Raw genomic sequence first — 13,382 nt, 5'->3', positions numbered from 1 at the left:
GTTATCACCATTAGAGTAGCACTGATATTATCCTGGAAAACCATACAAACACAAAGACATACACCTATATCATTACACAGGTATACATATATGTATGAATTTAAAGAGTGCAAAATTTCAATCATATTTTTTTAGATTTGCTTTACTTTGGAGGTAATTGAGAAAGCATTATTGCATCAGTTCTATAAATGGGAAATTGGAATAATGATCTCTTATTCATTAGATCAAAGACAATTTGATGGAGATTCCATTAATAGTCCTTTGAGTGAGAAACCAGGAGGGGCATCCTCAGTTTTGATCCTGTCTCAAAGGAGGGCTAATCACAAGGAAAAAACCATGCTCCTTTTCTGATTTCCTGGCAAAGGAACTCTATGCCTCTGTAGTAGGCAAGGCACTTTCTGCTGAGCACAAAAGGAATCCAGTATGAACTGTTCTCACAATGACACAGGTACAAAAAGACTAAGAAAAACTGGCATTTAAAGCCTTGGAGTGACAAACTGAAACAAAACTGAACTCCTGGATATAGCAATGGGAGCTGGTGCTAAATTCCTGACATATGTAGGCTGCAGAAATACTTCAAAATATGTAACACAGGCCACTGGATGACATGCCACATTTGAACATGGAAGGTTCTGATCCTGTTCTGCTAGTATGTTACTGTGCCACTTCTGGACAGTCATGCTTCAAATTCTTGATCTCTTGTTTCATAAAACTCTTTGGCATACTTTTTGTCACACACTTTTTTGCCATGTGACACGCAAAGACAAGGGAAAAAGGAAGCCTCATTTCAACTGTGGCCTTCAGCTACTCAGGGCTAATCATTGTATCACATATTCAATCACTGATAAATTCATGAGTTTGGCACAAACTGAGTGAGTGAAGAATTGAACAGCATTAGCAATCATGTATGATGCAACCACTGCAGCACTAGCAAGGAAAGGTTTGAGATCACTCAGTGATGAGCACTGATAAACTGGTTCACTACAGTAATTTAATAAATTACTTATCTAGTCTTTTTTTACATCCTATACAACAATGCAAAGCTTTTTTTTCCCTGTGTGGTTAGTAATGGCGATGTTCATTATGTCAAAATAAGGAAAAAGAGGTCTGCAGTACATTATGTTCTTGCAAAAACATATTTGGCACCTTCAGGTAGGTAAAATCAGATTACAGCATAGGGCAACAAAGACCTCATTAGAGAATAAAACCAAAAACATGTATCAAAAAATCATACCACCTCATCCACCAGCCCAGGATCTCAGCTCATCCCTGCTGATACACCTCATCCACCAGCCCAGGATCTCAGCTCATCCCTGCTGATACACCTCATCCACCAGCCCAGGATCTCAGCTCATTCCTGCTGATCCACCTCATCCACCAGCCCAGGATCTCAGCTCATTCCTGCTGATACACCTCAGCCCCAGCCCAGGATCTCGGCTCATTCCTGCTGATACACCTCAGCCACCAGCCCAGGATCTCAGCTCATCCCTGCTGTTCCAGCCGACTGTTCCTCGGAGCCCTGCAGGAGCACCGGGACTGACTGCCCGAGGGGTTTGTGAAAACAAAGCCTCTCCTCCATCCCGTCTCAGCCGAGAAAGCTGTCACGGGGTCCCTGTTTCTGTTTTCTTGTTAATGCTGTAGTTATTGTTGTTTGTTTGCCTGGTTATACTAGTAAAGAACTGTTATTCCTATCCCCAGATCTCTGCCTGAAAGCCCCTTGATTTCAAAATTATAATAATTCGGAGGGAGGGGGGGTCTACATTCTTTCATCCCAAGGGAAGCTCCTGCTCTCTCTAGCAGACACGTCTTCTAGAACCGAGACAACTGCATAATCAGACATGTCCAGCAGACTTCATCATATCCAAAAGCTGTCACCCTGTGAAATTTTTATATTTCTTTTCTTTAACTCTGTGTATACCAATAGCTCCATTTAGCATCCAAAAGACTAGTTGGTTATACCAAAAGTAACACAGTACCATGTTGAAAACAAGAAGTTTTACAATGGTTTTTCTTTGCTCTCTGTTAGCCTTAGGTCTGATACTCATTTACCTTGTGTGCCACACTGCCTTTCCAAGCTATGTTTGCCAGAGAAGGACCATATCATGACTGAGGTTAAAGTTAAAATCCCATGAATGTCATCTATTTTAATTCATCTTAGGGCTGAGAGGAGCATGGTAGGGCTCCCTCAGCCACACAGACAGATACCAAAGGAAGGCCATGCCCTGCACAGAGGCCATGGGGCATCATGGTGTCCCTTTCACCCTACAGCCACGTCATGTGCCAGATCCATGCCCAAAACAGCCTCAGTGAAAACTGAGCCCTCACACCTGAGGCTGCATAGGAGAGCAAGTTATTTCCATGGCTGCTGCCCTCTCGGGAGTGCATTCACCCCGTGGCAGCCCCGGGACAGCACAGGAGCCCACAGTGAATACACCTGCCATGGTCATCCAACAGCAGAATCACGGGATCAGTTAGCTTGGAAAAAGACCTTCGAGATCATCAATGCCAACCTCTGACCCAACACCACCCTATCAACCAGACCATGGCACTGAGTGCCACATCCAGACTTTCCTTAAACACCTCCAGGGATGGTGAACCTGCCACCAGTCCATTCCAGCATCGAATCACTCTTTTTGTGAAGAAATTCTTCCTAATGCCCAATCTAAACCTCTGCCGGCACAATTTGAGGCTATATCCTCTCATCCTGTCACTAGTTGCGTGGGAGAAGAGGCCGACCCACAGCTGGCTACCATCTCCTGTCAGGTGGCTGTAGAGAGTGATAAGGTCACCCCTAAGCCTCCTTTTCTCCCGGCTAAACAAGCTCCGCTATCCCGGCCGCTGTTCATAGGGCGTCTGCTCCCAACCCTCCACCAGCTCCGCCGCCCTTCTCTGGACACGCTCCAGCACCTCAGTATCCTCCCCGGAGTGAGGCGCCCAGAATCGGGCACAGCGGTGGCCTCAGCGGTGCCGAGTACAGGGAGAGAATCGCTTCTCTGGTCCTGCTGGCCACGCTATTTCTGGCACAACGGGACGCGGTTTCTCTTTCCGGGAACACCCCGCGGCCGCAGCGGGGCTGACCGAGCCCGGCGCCCGGCAGAGCCCCGGCAGCGGCGGGGCCAGCGCGCAGCCGCCTGGGCCTGGGCCGCGCGGAGATGGCGGGGGAGCGGGGAGGGGGCGGGCGCCGCCATGTCGGGCCCCGCTGCGGAGGTGAGGGCGCCGGCCCGGCTGCCAGGGCACGGGGCGTGCGGGAGCAGCGCTGTGTTTCGCCGGGGTCAGCTGGAGTGCGGCTTCCCCGCTTCAGTAGTGCCTGAGGAGCCGCCGCCCTTGCCTTGGCGCTGGCGGTGAGGTCGGGGGAAAGTCGCAGGAGGCACGAACCGCCCAGCTGCTCCCAGCCCTGGTTCGCCCTTCATTCAACTCGGTGCACGCCCCAGCTGGCCCTCGGGACCGAGGAGAACGGGGAACCGCGGGAACAGCGCCCTGAGAAGCGGGGGTTTGGTAGGTAGGGCCGTGCCTGCTTTTCCTCCTGCCCCGGCTGTGCGGGGCGGCATTTCGCCCCTGAGCAAGACAGCAGTGCGTCAGAATTAAGCTAGACGGGTCCGGGGATGTGCAGCAGGAACGCCTGTGAAGAGCCGGGGGAGGTTTAGGTTGGACATTAGGAAGAATTTCTTCACCGACAGGGTGATTAGATGCTGGAATGGACTGCCCAGGGAGGTGGTGGAGTCACCGTCCCTTGAGGTGTTTGAGGATGTGCCATGGTCTGGTTAACAGGTGGTGTTCAGGCATAGGTTGGACTTGATGATCTCAGAGATCTTTTCCAATCTAATTAATTCTGTTATTTTGTGAAGTTTTAATGAAGAATTTGGAGAAGAACCTGCAGAGTTACCGTTCCTGTGGCATTCTGGATTAGTGTGCGCTGGCCCAGCCATTTCCTGGCAAGTGAACACAGGCAGGTTTGCAGGCTGATCTCCCTCAGGTTGCGTGGCTGGTGACTGAGATGGAGGTTCCAGTGGTGATGCTCAGCCGCTGGTGGCATGAGCCTGACCCCAACGTCGGCCAGGACAGGTTGTCACCTGTGGCTGGCTTCGACGCCAAGTGAATGTCAGCTGCTTCCAGATACACACGGCTGGGCTGCTGCTCCCCGCTGCCGTAACTGCACTTCTGATTTATACCGAAAGTGACTGTAATTCCACTCACATAACAGGCTGACCTTGGAAGCTGCAGGATGGTTGGTTATCTGTAATGGTGCTATTACGGGAATTCTTTATGTATTTGTTATATTGGTTTCCAGGCAGCATTGATGTCTTGAAATAAGACATGCTGGCATAAATATAGAAAGAAGTTAGAGTTCATGCTTTTAAATGTAGTATTATTTTAATAGTTAAATATATAAAAATCCATTTAATTTCAAGTGTATTTCACCCCTTGCTTGAACCAGTACATCATGGGTCATTTATCAAGGCTTTAAAGTATTAAGAAATTATGTACTTTCACTCCTTCATATTTTAGCATAAGGAATGTCAGCAGACACTAAATACTATTTTACAAATACCATTTAAGTCATACTCTTTGTCCATTCAGGATGGATGGCCTTTTCAGGACCATATGTACTCTCCTGCATACAGAGGATTTATTTTAAAAGGAAAAAAGTTTTATTATTTTTCAGTGGAAAACCTGTAAAACAACAACAAAGTGATATATAATCTAAGTATGGCCCTGGCAATGGAATGACAAATAAAAATAGTATAGAGCCAAGACTTAACTAAAAAAATGAATGTCAAAGCAATGAAAAGACAGTGTTCATCTGACAAATGATGAAAAGCTTGCAGAAGTTCATAAAGCATGTTTTTATTACTTACATGATCCATTTTTATATGAATTTGTCAGCACAATTTTCCATGAAAAGACACAGCAAACTAAACATTTACCTTTCCTTGTAGCGTGCTAGAATTTAATTCCTTGTATATGAATAAGAATAATCCTTAAAGCTATTTTGTCAAGGAAATGTGTTCCAAGAGAAAGAATTGCTTATTTCTCTCCAAAATTATTAATATTTTCTTTCTAAAGTGTTAAGTAAACAAATGTGCTTTGGATGGATATGTCTTAAGTACATTTTTACTAACTGATTTAGGCTTCTGACTTCAAGACAGTCTTTTCTGTTGGAGTTCTGTGTCAATGCAGAGCTCAGTTGAAAGAAGGAGGTGTGATCCACCTCAGGAAAGTGTTGTTTAAATTGAGGTTGTCCAGGTTTCAAATAGGTACATCTGCAGGAGGCTATAAACAGTATTTATGGAGACTGAAAAATAGATGGACACATAAGGAAGCTTGATGATATCTCTCATTTAAAAGCCAGTGTTAAACCTGCAGCTCACAACGTTTTCTTCTTTTCTGTAGGTTTAAAAAGTGCTAATTCTCGTTGGGTAGATGAACAAGAAATTTAAGACGATATTATAAAATAGTGGAGGAAAGCTGTAAAGCCAAGAAGGAACATAAAAGGTAACATCTTTATAGGTAAACAAGAAAAGAATTTTCAGTCTTTTGTAGTTATAATAGAATATGTAAAAGCCTGATTTATTTTTTTTTCCAAGTACTGGCTGCTGGAGCCTTGTTTTGCATAATACTGTAACCTTTCCTTTTTGAAAAGGTATAAACTCCTAATCATTTTGTCTGCAGTAGAAGGATGGGAAGACTTGAGGCTCACATTTTTAAAAGAAATTCAGAAGAGTTCCTATTTTTTTTACTGCTGAGAATATTATAGTGTATAAACCAATCTCAATGTTCTGGGAATTTTGAATTATGATTTCCCAGTCTTTGGATAGAGGACAATGTTACGAATATTTCTTGTGCACAGACATTGAGTAGAGGGAGCAGAGCAGCTGAGTGATACAATCCCAGTGGTGTTGAAAGAGCGCTGACACATTTAATGTACTGTAACTGTTACCTGTATAAGGCAATACAGTTAAAGTATGTTGAAGAACTGGCTTCTACTTGGAGATGCCACAGCCTTCCTGAACTTTTTTTAGCTGGTTTGCTGTCTGAAGTGATTGGAAATTTGAATATGAACATTTGCATTCATCCAGATGAATAGTTAGGAGACTAAACTATATTGCATAAAAGCAGTTATTTAATAAATGATGACACCAATCCGCTTAGATCATATTTCTCTTGCCAGGTATGTTTCTTGAGGAAAGAATATTTATAATAGAGGAAGAATGTTTATTATATCCTATTCCTTGTGGAAAATGGTGGAACACTGTTCACATTGTCTGTCAGATTTAACAACAATTTTTTTATTTTTTTTCCTGAAATCTGCTACTGTTGGAAAAACATGAATGTTAGAAGCAGCAATTTCACAAAGTGCAAAAAGCTCTTTTTCACACAGGGAAGTTTTGGCTCAATACTGAGGCAGGTGATGTTAAAGGATTAGCCGATATTAGCATTTTCGGCTTGGCTCAGTTTAAGTTTTGCTCTTCATGGTAGAGACATATTGGGAAAATACCAGACGTATTTCTAATAAGCTTGGATTTTTTATGCTGATGATAAGCTGTACTCTTTAGCTTGCGGGAGACTCTGTTAATATATAATCACAAAAATTATTGTAAAATAATAGTAAATGTAAAATTGTAATATTGTAAAATGTAAGTTTGTGAAAAACTGTGTGCAGCTGCACCAAAAGCCTGAATCTCATGATAAACTTTACTGTAGCAGCTCAGGTTAATTAGTGCAAAATACATGTCACACTCTGTGTCTCTACTATAGCTAGGTTGTATTAAGTCATGTCTGAGTCATCTGCTTAAGTTCCACTCAACACACTTATTTTCCTGTGTATTGTCACTTCAGGCCAAAAATGGGAGTTCATGTTCAGAAAATGTTCCCTGTGTGTCGAAAGCCTGACTTTTGACCTGCTTGAAGCCCCAGCTAGTACCTCATACTGACAAATAATTTGAAGTGGCTGAGAGAAAAGGGATTCCTCTGCCCGCTTTGACAAGGCTTTGTCATGAAAATTTGAAAATCCAGAGAGCTCCATGCAACATTTCTGTGACCTTGTGCCCAAACTAGGAAATGGATTTTAGAATAAAAAATAATCTGGTTGTACCTTAGAAAAACAAGGCAAATGTTTCTTTTTGTGAAGTGGTACAAATTTTAAAGCAAATAGATACCCACTTCATTTATACATAATTACCAATAAAACTGTTGATGAAAAATATCTCAGAACTATATATACATTTTATTATTGCCCCCTGGATCATAAAGTAATAGAATATATTGTGAATCTATATATCTGTCCAGTTGTGGAAGAGATTAGCTAATACATCTACTTGACACTTGTAATCTGTAACTTGTTAAAAGTATTTTTTTTAACTCCTTAAAATTATTTTATTAACAAGGTCAACAATATCAATAAAAATAAAGATTTTATATCAGTGGAATAATGCATTACTTGTAACATTTTCAGTGTTTCAAGTAGTTAACTACTTCATTCAGTAGAAAAATTTACATGCTTAGGGAAGATGGGATATGGGAAAAGCTAAAATATCTTCCAGTGTGAATCAGTTTAACTGTAAATTAAGTTATTAAAAGGAGCTATTAACAAGGTAATGTCTCTTCTGGGATGTGCATCCTCTCTAACATCAGTGGAGCATCCTGGAACTTGAAACAGATGTAGCTGTTCAATTTGTAAAGGATTTTCTCATTTAGTTTTTGCCATGGAACAGGGTTTAATTCATCTGGTGTAGCTGTAATATATTGAACCTTTCTGTGAGCTCTGGTTTACATACTGATGTCAAATGAAGGCAGTGTCTAAGCAGTCTGGTAAGGACAACAGCTTTTCCTATCTCATTAAATCCATGCATGTTTGATCTTATTAGAAAAATATGCTGACAGCTCTGCATTGGGGTTGATCCCTGAGGCTTGAGAATTTCATTATGTGCTCTATTGATTGTTTTATCTTTTTTTTTTTTAAAGAATATAAGAATTCAATTTTTAATTAAAAGAGGGGGGCACCTAGAAGAGGCAACTCCAAATAAGTATTAAAAATTGACCTTGTGAAAGAGGATACTCTGTGCATCTTCACATGAATGGGATGCACTCTACCATCTCTCCTCTTCAGATGTGCTAATTTGGGAAGAAAGCTGTTGGGAATTTCACTGAGAGAAATGCAGTGTTGAGACAATATAGCTCCAGATTAGGCAAGGGTATTGTGGTTCAAGCAGTCACTGATGTAAAAGATACAGAACAAAGCTACTTCTCCACATTAGTACTGTGTACTCCAGTGCTTCTGGATCTATGAGTGAGAGGTGACTCTTGGTCAGTGAGGTGTCAGTGGTCATGGACAGCTGGAAATAACACTGTTGTATTGCCTCAGTTCTCATTGTATTCACTTAGCTTTATTTATGTGGCTATTCTTTGAAGATGAACTTCTGTCTAGTTCTGAATTTTTTAGGTGTGGAGAGGCAGGAAGAGCTCTGATTTTTGCAGAGATGAAATAAAAGTTCCAGTAAATGGTTTCTTGTGACATCATTGATATTTGCTCTCCCACTGTAGATAGGATGAAGAAATGTTTTTGGGGTTGGAGGCTGGCTGTGAGAATTCTCTGATTTCTGCTTAGGCTTTTGAATGTAAAATAGTATTTGATAATTTTCATTGTTTATATGGGATTTGAGTTGCCCAGAGTAAGCTGGTGTTCCCAGGACTGTGCTATGCACCATCTCTGCTATAGCATTGATGTTTTTTAACACAGTGTTTGCAGAACATTTATTCCACCATGACATGGTTTAGCCCCAGCTAGCAGCCAAGCCTCAGGGAGCCTCTCACTCATGGCCCCACCAGTGGGATTGGGAAGACAATCAGAAGGATAAAACCCAAAAAATTCATGGGTTGAGATAAACACAGTTTAATAGGAAAAGTAAAATCTGCACACATAAGCAAAGCAAACCCAGGAATTCATTCACTGCTTCCCATGGGCAGGCAGATGTTCAGCCATCTCCAGGAGAACAGGGCCCTACCACATGTGACAGTGACTTGGGAAGACAAACTCCATCACTCCAAATGTCCCTGCCCCTTCCTTCTTCCCCCCACTTTATATCCTGAGCATGATGTCAGATGGTCTGGAACATCCCTTTGGTCAGTTGGGGTCACCTGTCCTGGTTGTCTCTTCCCAGTCTCCCATGCGCCCACAACTTCCTCACCAGTGTGGCAGTAGGAAATGCAGAAAAGGCCTTGGCTCTGTGTAAGCCCTGCTCAGCAATAACAAAAACCTCTCTATGTCATCAGCCTGTGTCTAGCACAAATCCGGAACACAGCCCCATACCATCCACTGTGAAGGAAATTAGCTCTACCCCAACTGAAACCAGCACACACTGTTGTGTGTAGGAGTGCTTGACTTCTGATCCTTGTCTGGGCTGTAGTCTGGATATTTTTCCAATTACATAGAATTTCTTGAAGAAAAGCTCGCCTACAATGGAGGTTGGGATGAGGAAGAAGAAGGCAGGTATTCATTCTTCCAAGACATTCATACGCACTTTCTTGAATGCATTCTGAGTTTGTCTTGTTTTTTCAGGGTTAAGACAAAATGGACTATGGATTTGTACAAGATTAGGTATAAAGCAAAGGCAAAGCATTTTTCCCAAATGCTTTGGAGAGGACAGTGTTTTTCCTGGGGACTTAATTTGCTCTTAACAGCTGGGTGGTTTTTTGGTTGTTTTTGTTTTGTTTTGTTTGTTGTTTTTTCTCTTAGTCATTTTACTGTTTAAAAATGTTCTGATTCAACTTGGCATTATTACAAGATGGCCATATTTTAAACCTGAGGTAGCCCGATGTTTGGGGTTTTTTTAGAAGCAAACTGGCTTACAAGGTTTTTATTGATTATCATCATTTATTCTTGTACAGACAAGTGACTCATTATACCATGCAGTCAGAGAGCTTGTAATGATTTGGCAAGAAAGTGCCTCATCAGCACAGCATTACAGAGTCTCATTGTAAATACAAGCCTTGTAACCTTCAGTGTACGCTTGGAATTCAAACAGATGTTCTCATGCATATTTGGAAAGTCATGGCAGTCAGGTGAAGTCCCTGGTGACTGCAAAAAGGGAAACATCACTTCCATTTTTAAAAAGAGGAGAAAGGAAGATCCAGGGAACAGATTCAGGGAACTACAAACCGGTGAGGCTCATCTCTGTACCTAGGAAGAGCCTCCTAGAAGATGTTCTAAGGCACATAAAAGACAGGAAGGTAATTCAAGGTAGCCAGCATGGCTTTACTAATGGCAAGTCACGCATGACCAATCTGGTGGCATTCTATGATGGAGTGACAGCAAGGGTTGACAAGGGAAGACTAACCAGTGTCATCTATCTAGACTTCTGTAAGGCTTTTATTATAGTCCCACATGACATTCTTATCTCCAGATTGCAGAGATATGAATTTGATGGATGGACTCATTCATATTCAGTGGATAAGGAGTTTGCTGGATGGACACAGAGAGTTGTGGTCAGTGGCTCTGTGACCAGGTAGAGGCTGGTGATGAGTGGTGTCCCTCAGGACTCTCATGGGACTTTAATCTTCACCAGTGACATGGGCAGTGGGATCAGTGCACCCTCAGCAAGTGTGCAGATGGCACAACAGCAGGTCAGGATGCCATCCAGGGGGCCCTGGACAAACTTGAGGAGTGGGCACCACGAGCACCTCATGAGGTTCAACAAGTCCCAGTGCAAGGTGCTGCACCCGGGTCAGGGCAAACCCAGACTTGAATACAGGACTGTGAGAAGAAATCACTGAGAGCAGCCCTGCAGAGAAGGACTTGGGAGTTCCTGGTTATGAAAAGATGGATATGACCCAAAAGTGTGCGCTTGTGGCCCAGAAGGCCCATGGCAACCCTGGGCTGCATCAAAAGCAGCGTAGCCAGCAGGTTGAGGGAGGGGATTCTCCCACCCTACTTTGCTCTCATGAGACCCCCCAGGAGTGCTTCATCCAGCTCTGGGGTCCTCAGCACCACAAAAACAAAGACTTGATAGAGCAGGTCCAAAGAAGGACCACAAAGATGGTCAGAGAGCTGAAGCACCTCTCCCATGAAGAGAAGCTGAGAGAGCTGGAGTTGGTCAGCCTGGAGAAGAGGAGGCTTTGGGGAGGCCTTACTGTGGCCTTCCAGTACTTTAAGGTGCTTATAAAAAGGAGGGAAAGGGACTTTTTATATGGGCAGATAGTGCTAGACCAAATGTCAGTGGTTTTAGATTGAAAGAGGGCAGATTTATATTAGATTATATATAAATTATATTTGATGTAGGAAGAAATTCTTTGCTCAGAGGGTGGTGGCACCTGAGAAACCTGGTCTAGTAAATGGCTTCCCTGCCTGTTGCAGAGGGGTTGGAACTAGGTGTTCTTTAAGCTCCCTTCCAGCCCTAACCATTCTGTGATTCTGTCATTGCTAAACTGAAATGCCCTGTGCAGTTGTGGGAGGGTTGAGGATGTTTGTTTTCTGCTGCACAAAATTGTGACACTATCGTTCGTTCATTCATTCTTTTTCTTATATCTCTACCTTAACAAAGATGCATGATTCATTTTATAACTTAAGAAAAAAACCAAGTCTTTCTCAGGTTTCTTCTCTTAGAATTAGCAACACAGCAGAACAGTGCTGACGGAGTTCGATTCAGTTAATTTTATAAATATTTGCTCAGCAGCATTTGTCAAATTGCATTAAATCAGGTAGAAAAGTGGTCAAATTCCAAATTAAAAGAAAAATATCAAAGCGCAGTGTATGGACAATAATTGGATAAGGGATATACTCTTTCCCTCCTGTCTGTATCCCAGCATCTATGGACTCTGCACAGTTTTTTTTGCCAAAATTAGGCAAATATGTACCTTAAAAATGTGAAGCCTCCTTAAGTTTATCGAGTAATTGTTTTATCTTTTTTCTTGGAAGGCTAGAGTTTCTCATGCATATTTCAAAAGATTCCACGGGTTTGCTATGCCGCAGCTCCCTCAAGTGGTAGAATAATTTTCCATTTGGAATTGCAGTGTGATTTCTGTGACATACTTGCATTCTCTTCAAAAGTTTTTGGGGCTTCTCCCAACTTACTGTTCTCTCTGATTTATGACAGAAACGTCAGAGTTCAAAAAACAGCAGTCTGAGCAGGGAAGAACTCAGGTTTGCTATACTTGGGTTCCCAGTGAACTTTGACTAGAAAATTGACTGCAGTATTACCACTGCATCAGTAATTTCAAGTTTCTCCCTTTAAGAATGTGAAACATGTGTTTTTTACAGTTGTCTGACATAATAATGTTGTGCCTTGATTAGGAAAGGAGAAAAGGTGCTTGGCATTCAGACTTAATATGAAATACAATGTATGTTCCCCAGTATTAATGAGCTTTGCTTCATTCTTTGAAAGAAACTTTGGAAGTTGGATTACTTTATATGTTCCTTATAAGTTTGGGAATCTTTATTCAATTTCTGTTTGTGTAAACCAGTGGCATCAGTGTCAACATTGGTGATAAATCTGGTCCTTATTTGATTTATAGGGAAACAAATATACAAACAACTTTTTTTGTGTGTGGTTTTCACCACACTTCCTTTTAATTTGGAAACCAAAATGAAATTTATGCTTGAGTAGTTAGTGTAATATTTCAAAAGTATATATTGCTTTTCACCTTGAAAGGTTTTATAATTTTCTGCAAGCTAGATACACACAATAAAGCCAGGACCATTTCAAGAATATTTTCCCTGCAGAGACCTCTCTGATGTCACTGATTATTACCTTTATTCAGTGTTTTTTTCTGCTGTTTCTTATGCTTCTCCCAATTACCAATGAATATCCATCTCCATTAAAATATTTAATTACTTTTTCTGTTACTTTTACCTAACTTTGCTTATTGCATTTGAAGGGAGTCACTCCATCCTACCTCTTTGCTATAATTCATACATTTTGAGAAAAGCATTTCCTTAGAAATGATTTTTTTGACTTAAATATTAGTAGTCTATTAGGTAGTTTAATTTCCAAAATTATTTTAAAATAATTGTTTATAATTTGGTGTCCATATTATGATTTCAGTTTGTTTATTTAACTGCTGCCAAAACATTTACAAACTTGAATTTACTGTTGTGTGAATTTGAAAAAGTCAGTGCAGGAGTAAGAAAGTTTTAAATTTCTAATAACTAATTTATTGCCATAGTGTAAGAGTCCTAAAGTAGAGCCTTGCCATGCTGGGGGGCTGTGTAGGGTCAGGTTGATAATGATGAGTAAGGACCACTACCATGAAGTAGATGATAGCCACAGACTGTGCATATGGATCTTGCATACAGACTTCTTACATACAGATCACCCTGCAGTATTGGAGAGGAAGCTTTCAATGACACATAGTCCTCAATGAAAGATGCAAATATCTCACCTTTGCCA

The 13,382-nt window shown here is 41.7% G+C and overlaps 1 protein-coding gene across 4 annotated transcripts in view; it reads left to right on the top strand.

Annotated features, from left to right (window-relative positions):
- The first annotated feature begins 2,853 nt into the window (after positions 1-2,853).
- Positions 2,854-13,382, top strand: part of TCEANC (transcription elongation factor A N-terminal and central domain containing) — a 13,641-nt gene continuing 3,112 nt past the window's right edge. The window contains exons 1-2 of one of the 4 annotated variants that reach the window (XM_014248639.2): positions 3,142-3,207; positions 5,392-5,493. Coding sequence is in view for 1 of the 4 variants with exons in the window: in XM_014248628.2 (XP_014104103.2) it covers positions 3,153-3,207 (55 nt within the window). In the remaining 3 variants the exon portion in view is untranslated. The other 3 variants (XM_014248632.2, XM_014248628.2, XM_014248643.2) reach the window with 3 other exon arrangements.

Source organism: Pseudopodoces humilis, chromosome 2 (assembly GCF_049639895.1).
Source record: "Pseudopodoces humilis isolate 2021_Gansu_Grassland_sample_001 chromosome 2, ASM4963989v1, whole genome shotgun sequence".
Classification (NCBI taxonomy): Eukaryota; Metazoa; Chordata; class Aves; order Passeriformes; family Paridae; genus Pseudopodoces; species Pseudopodoces humilis.
The sequence above is the reverse complement of the archived record's forward strand: the minus strand, read 5'-3'. Positions and strand labels throughout refer to the sequence as shown.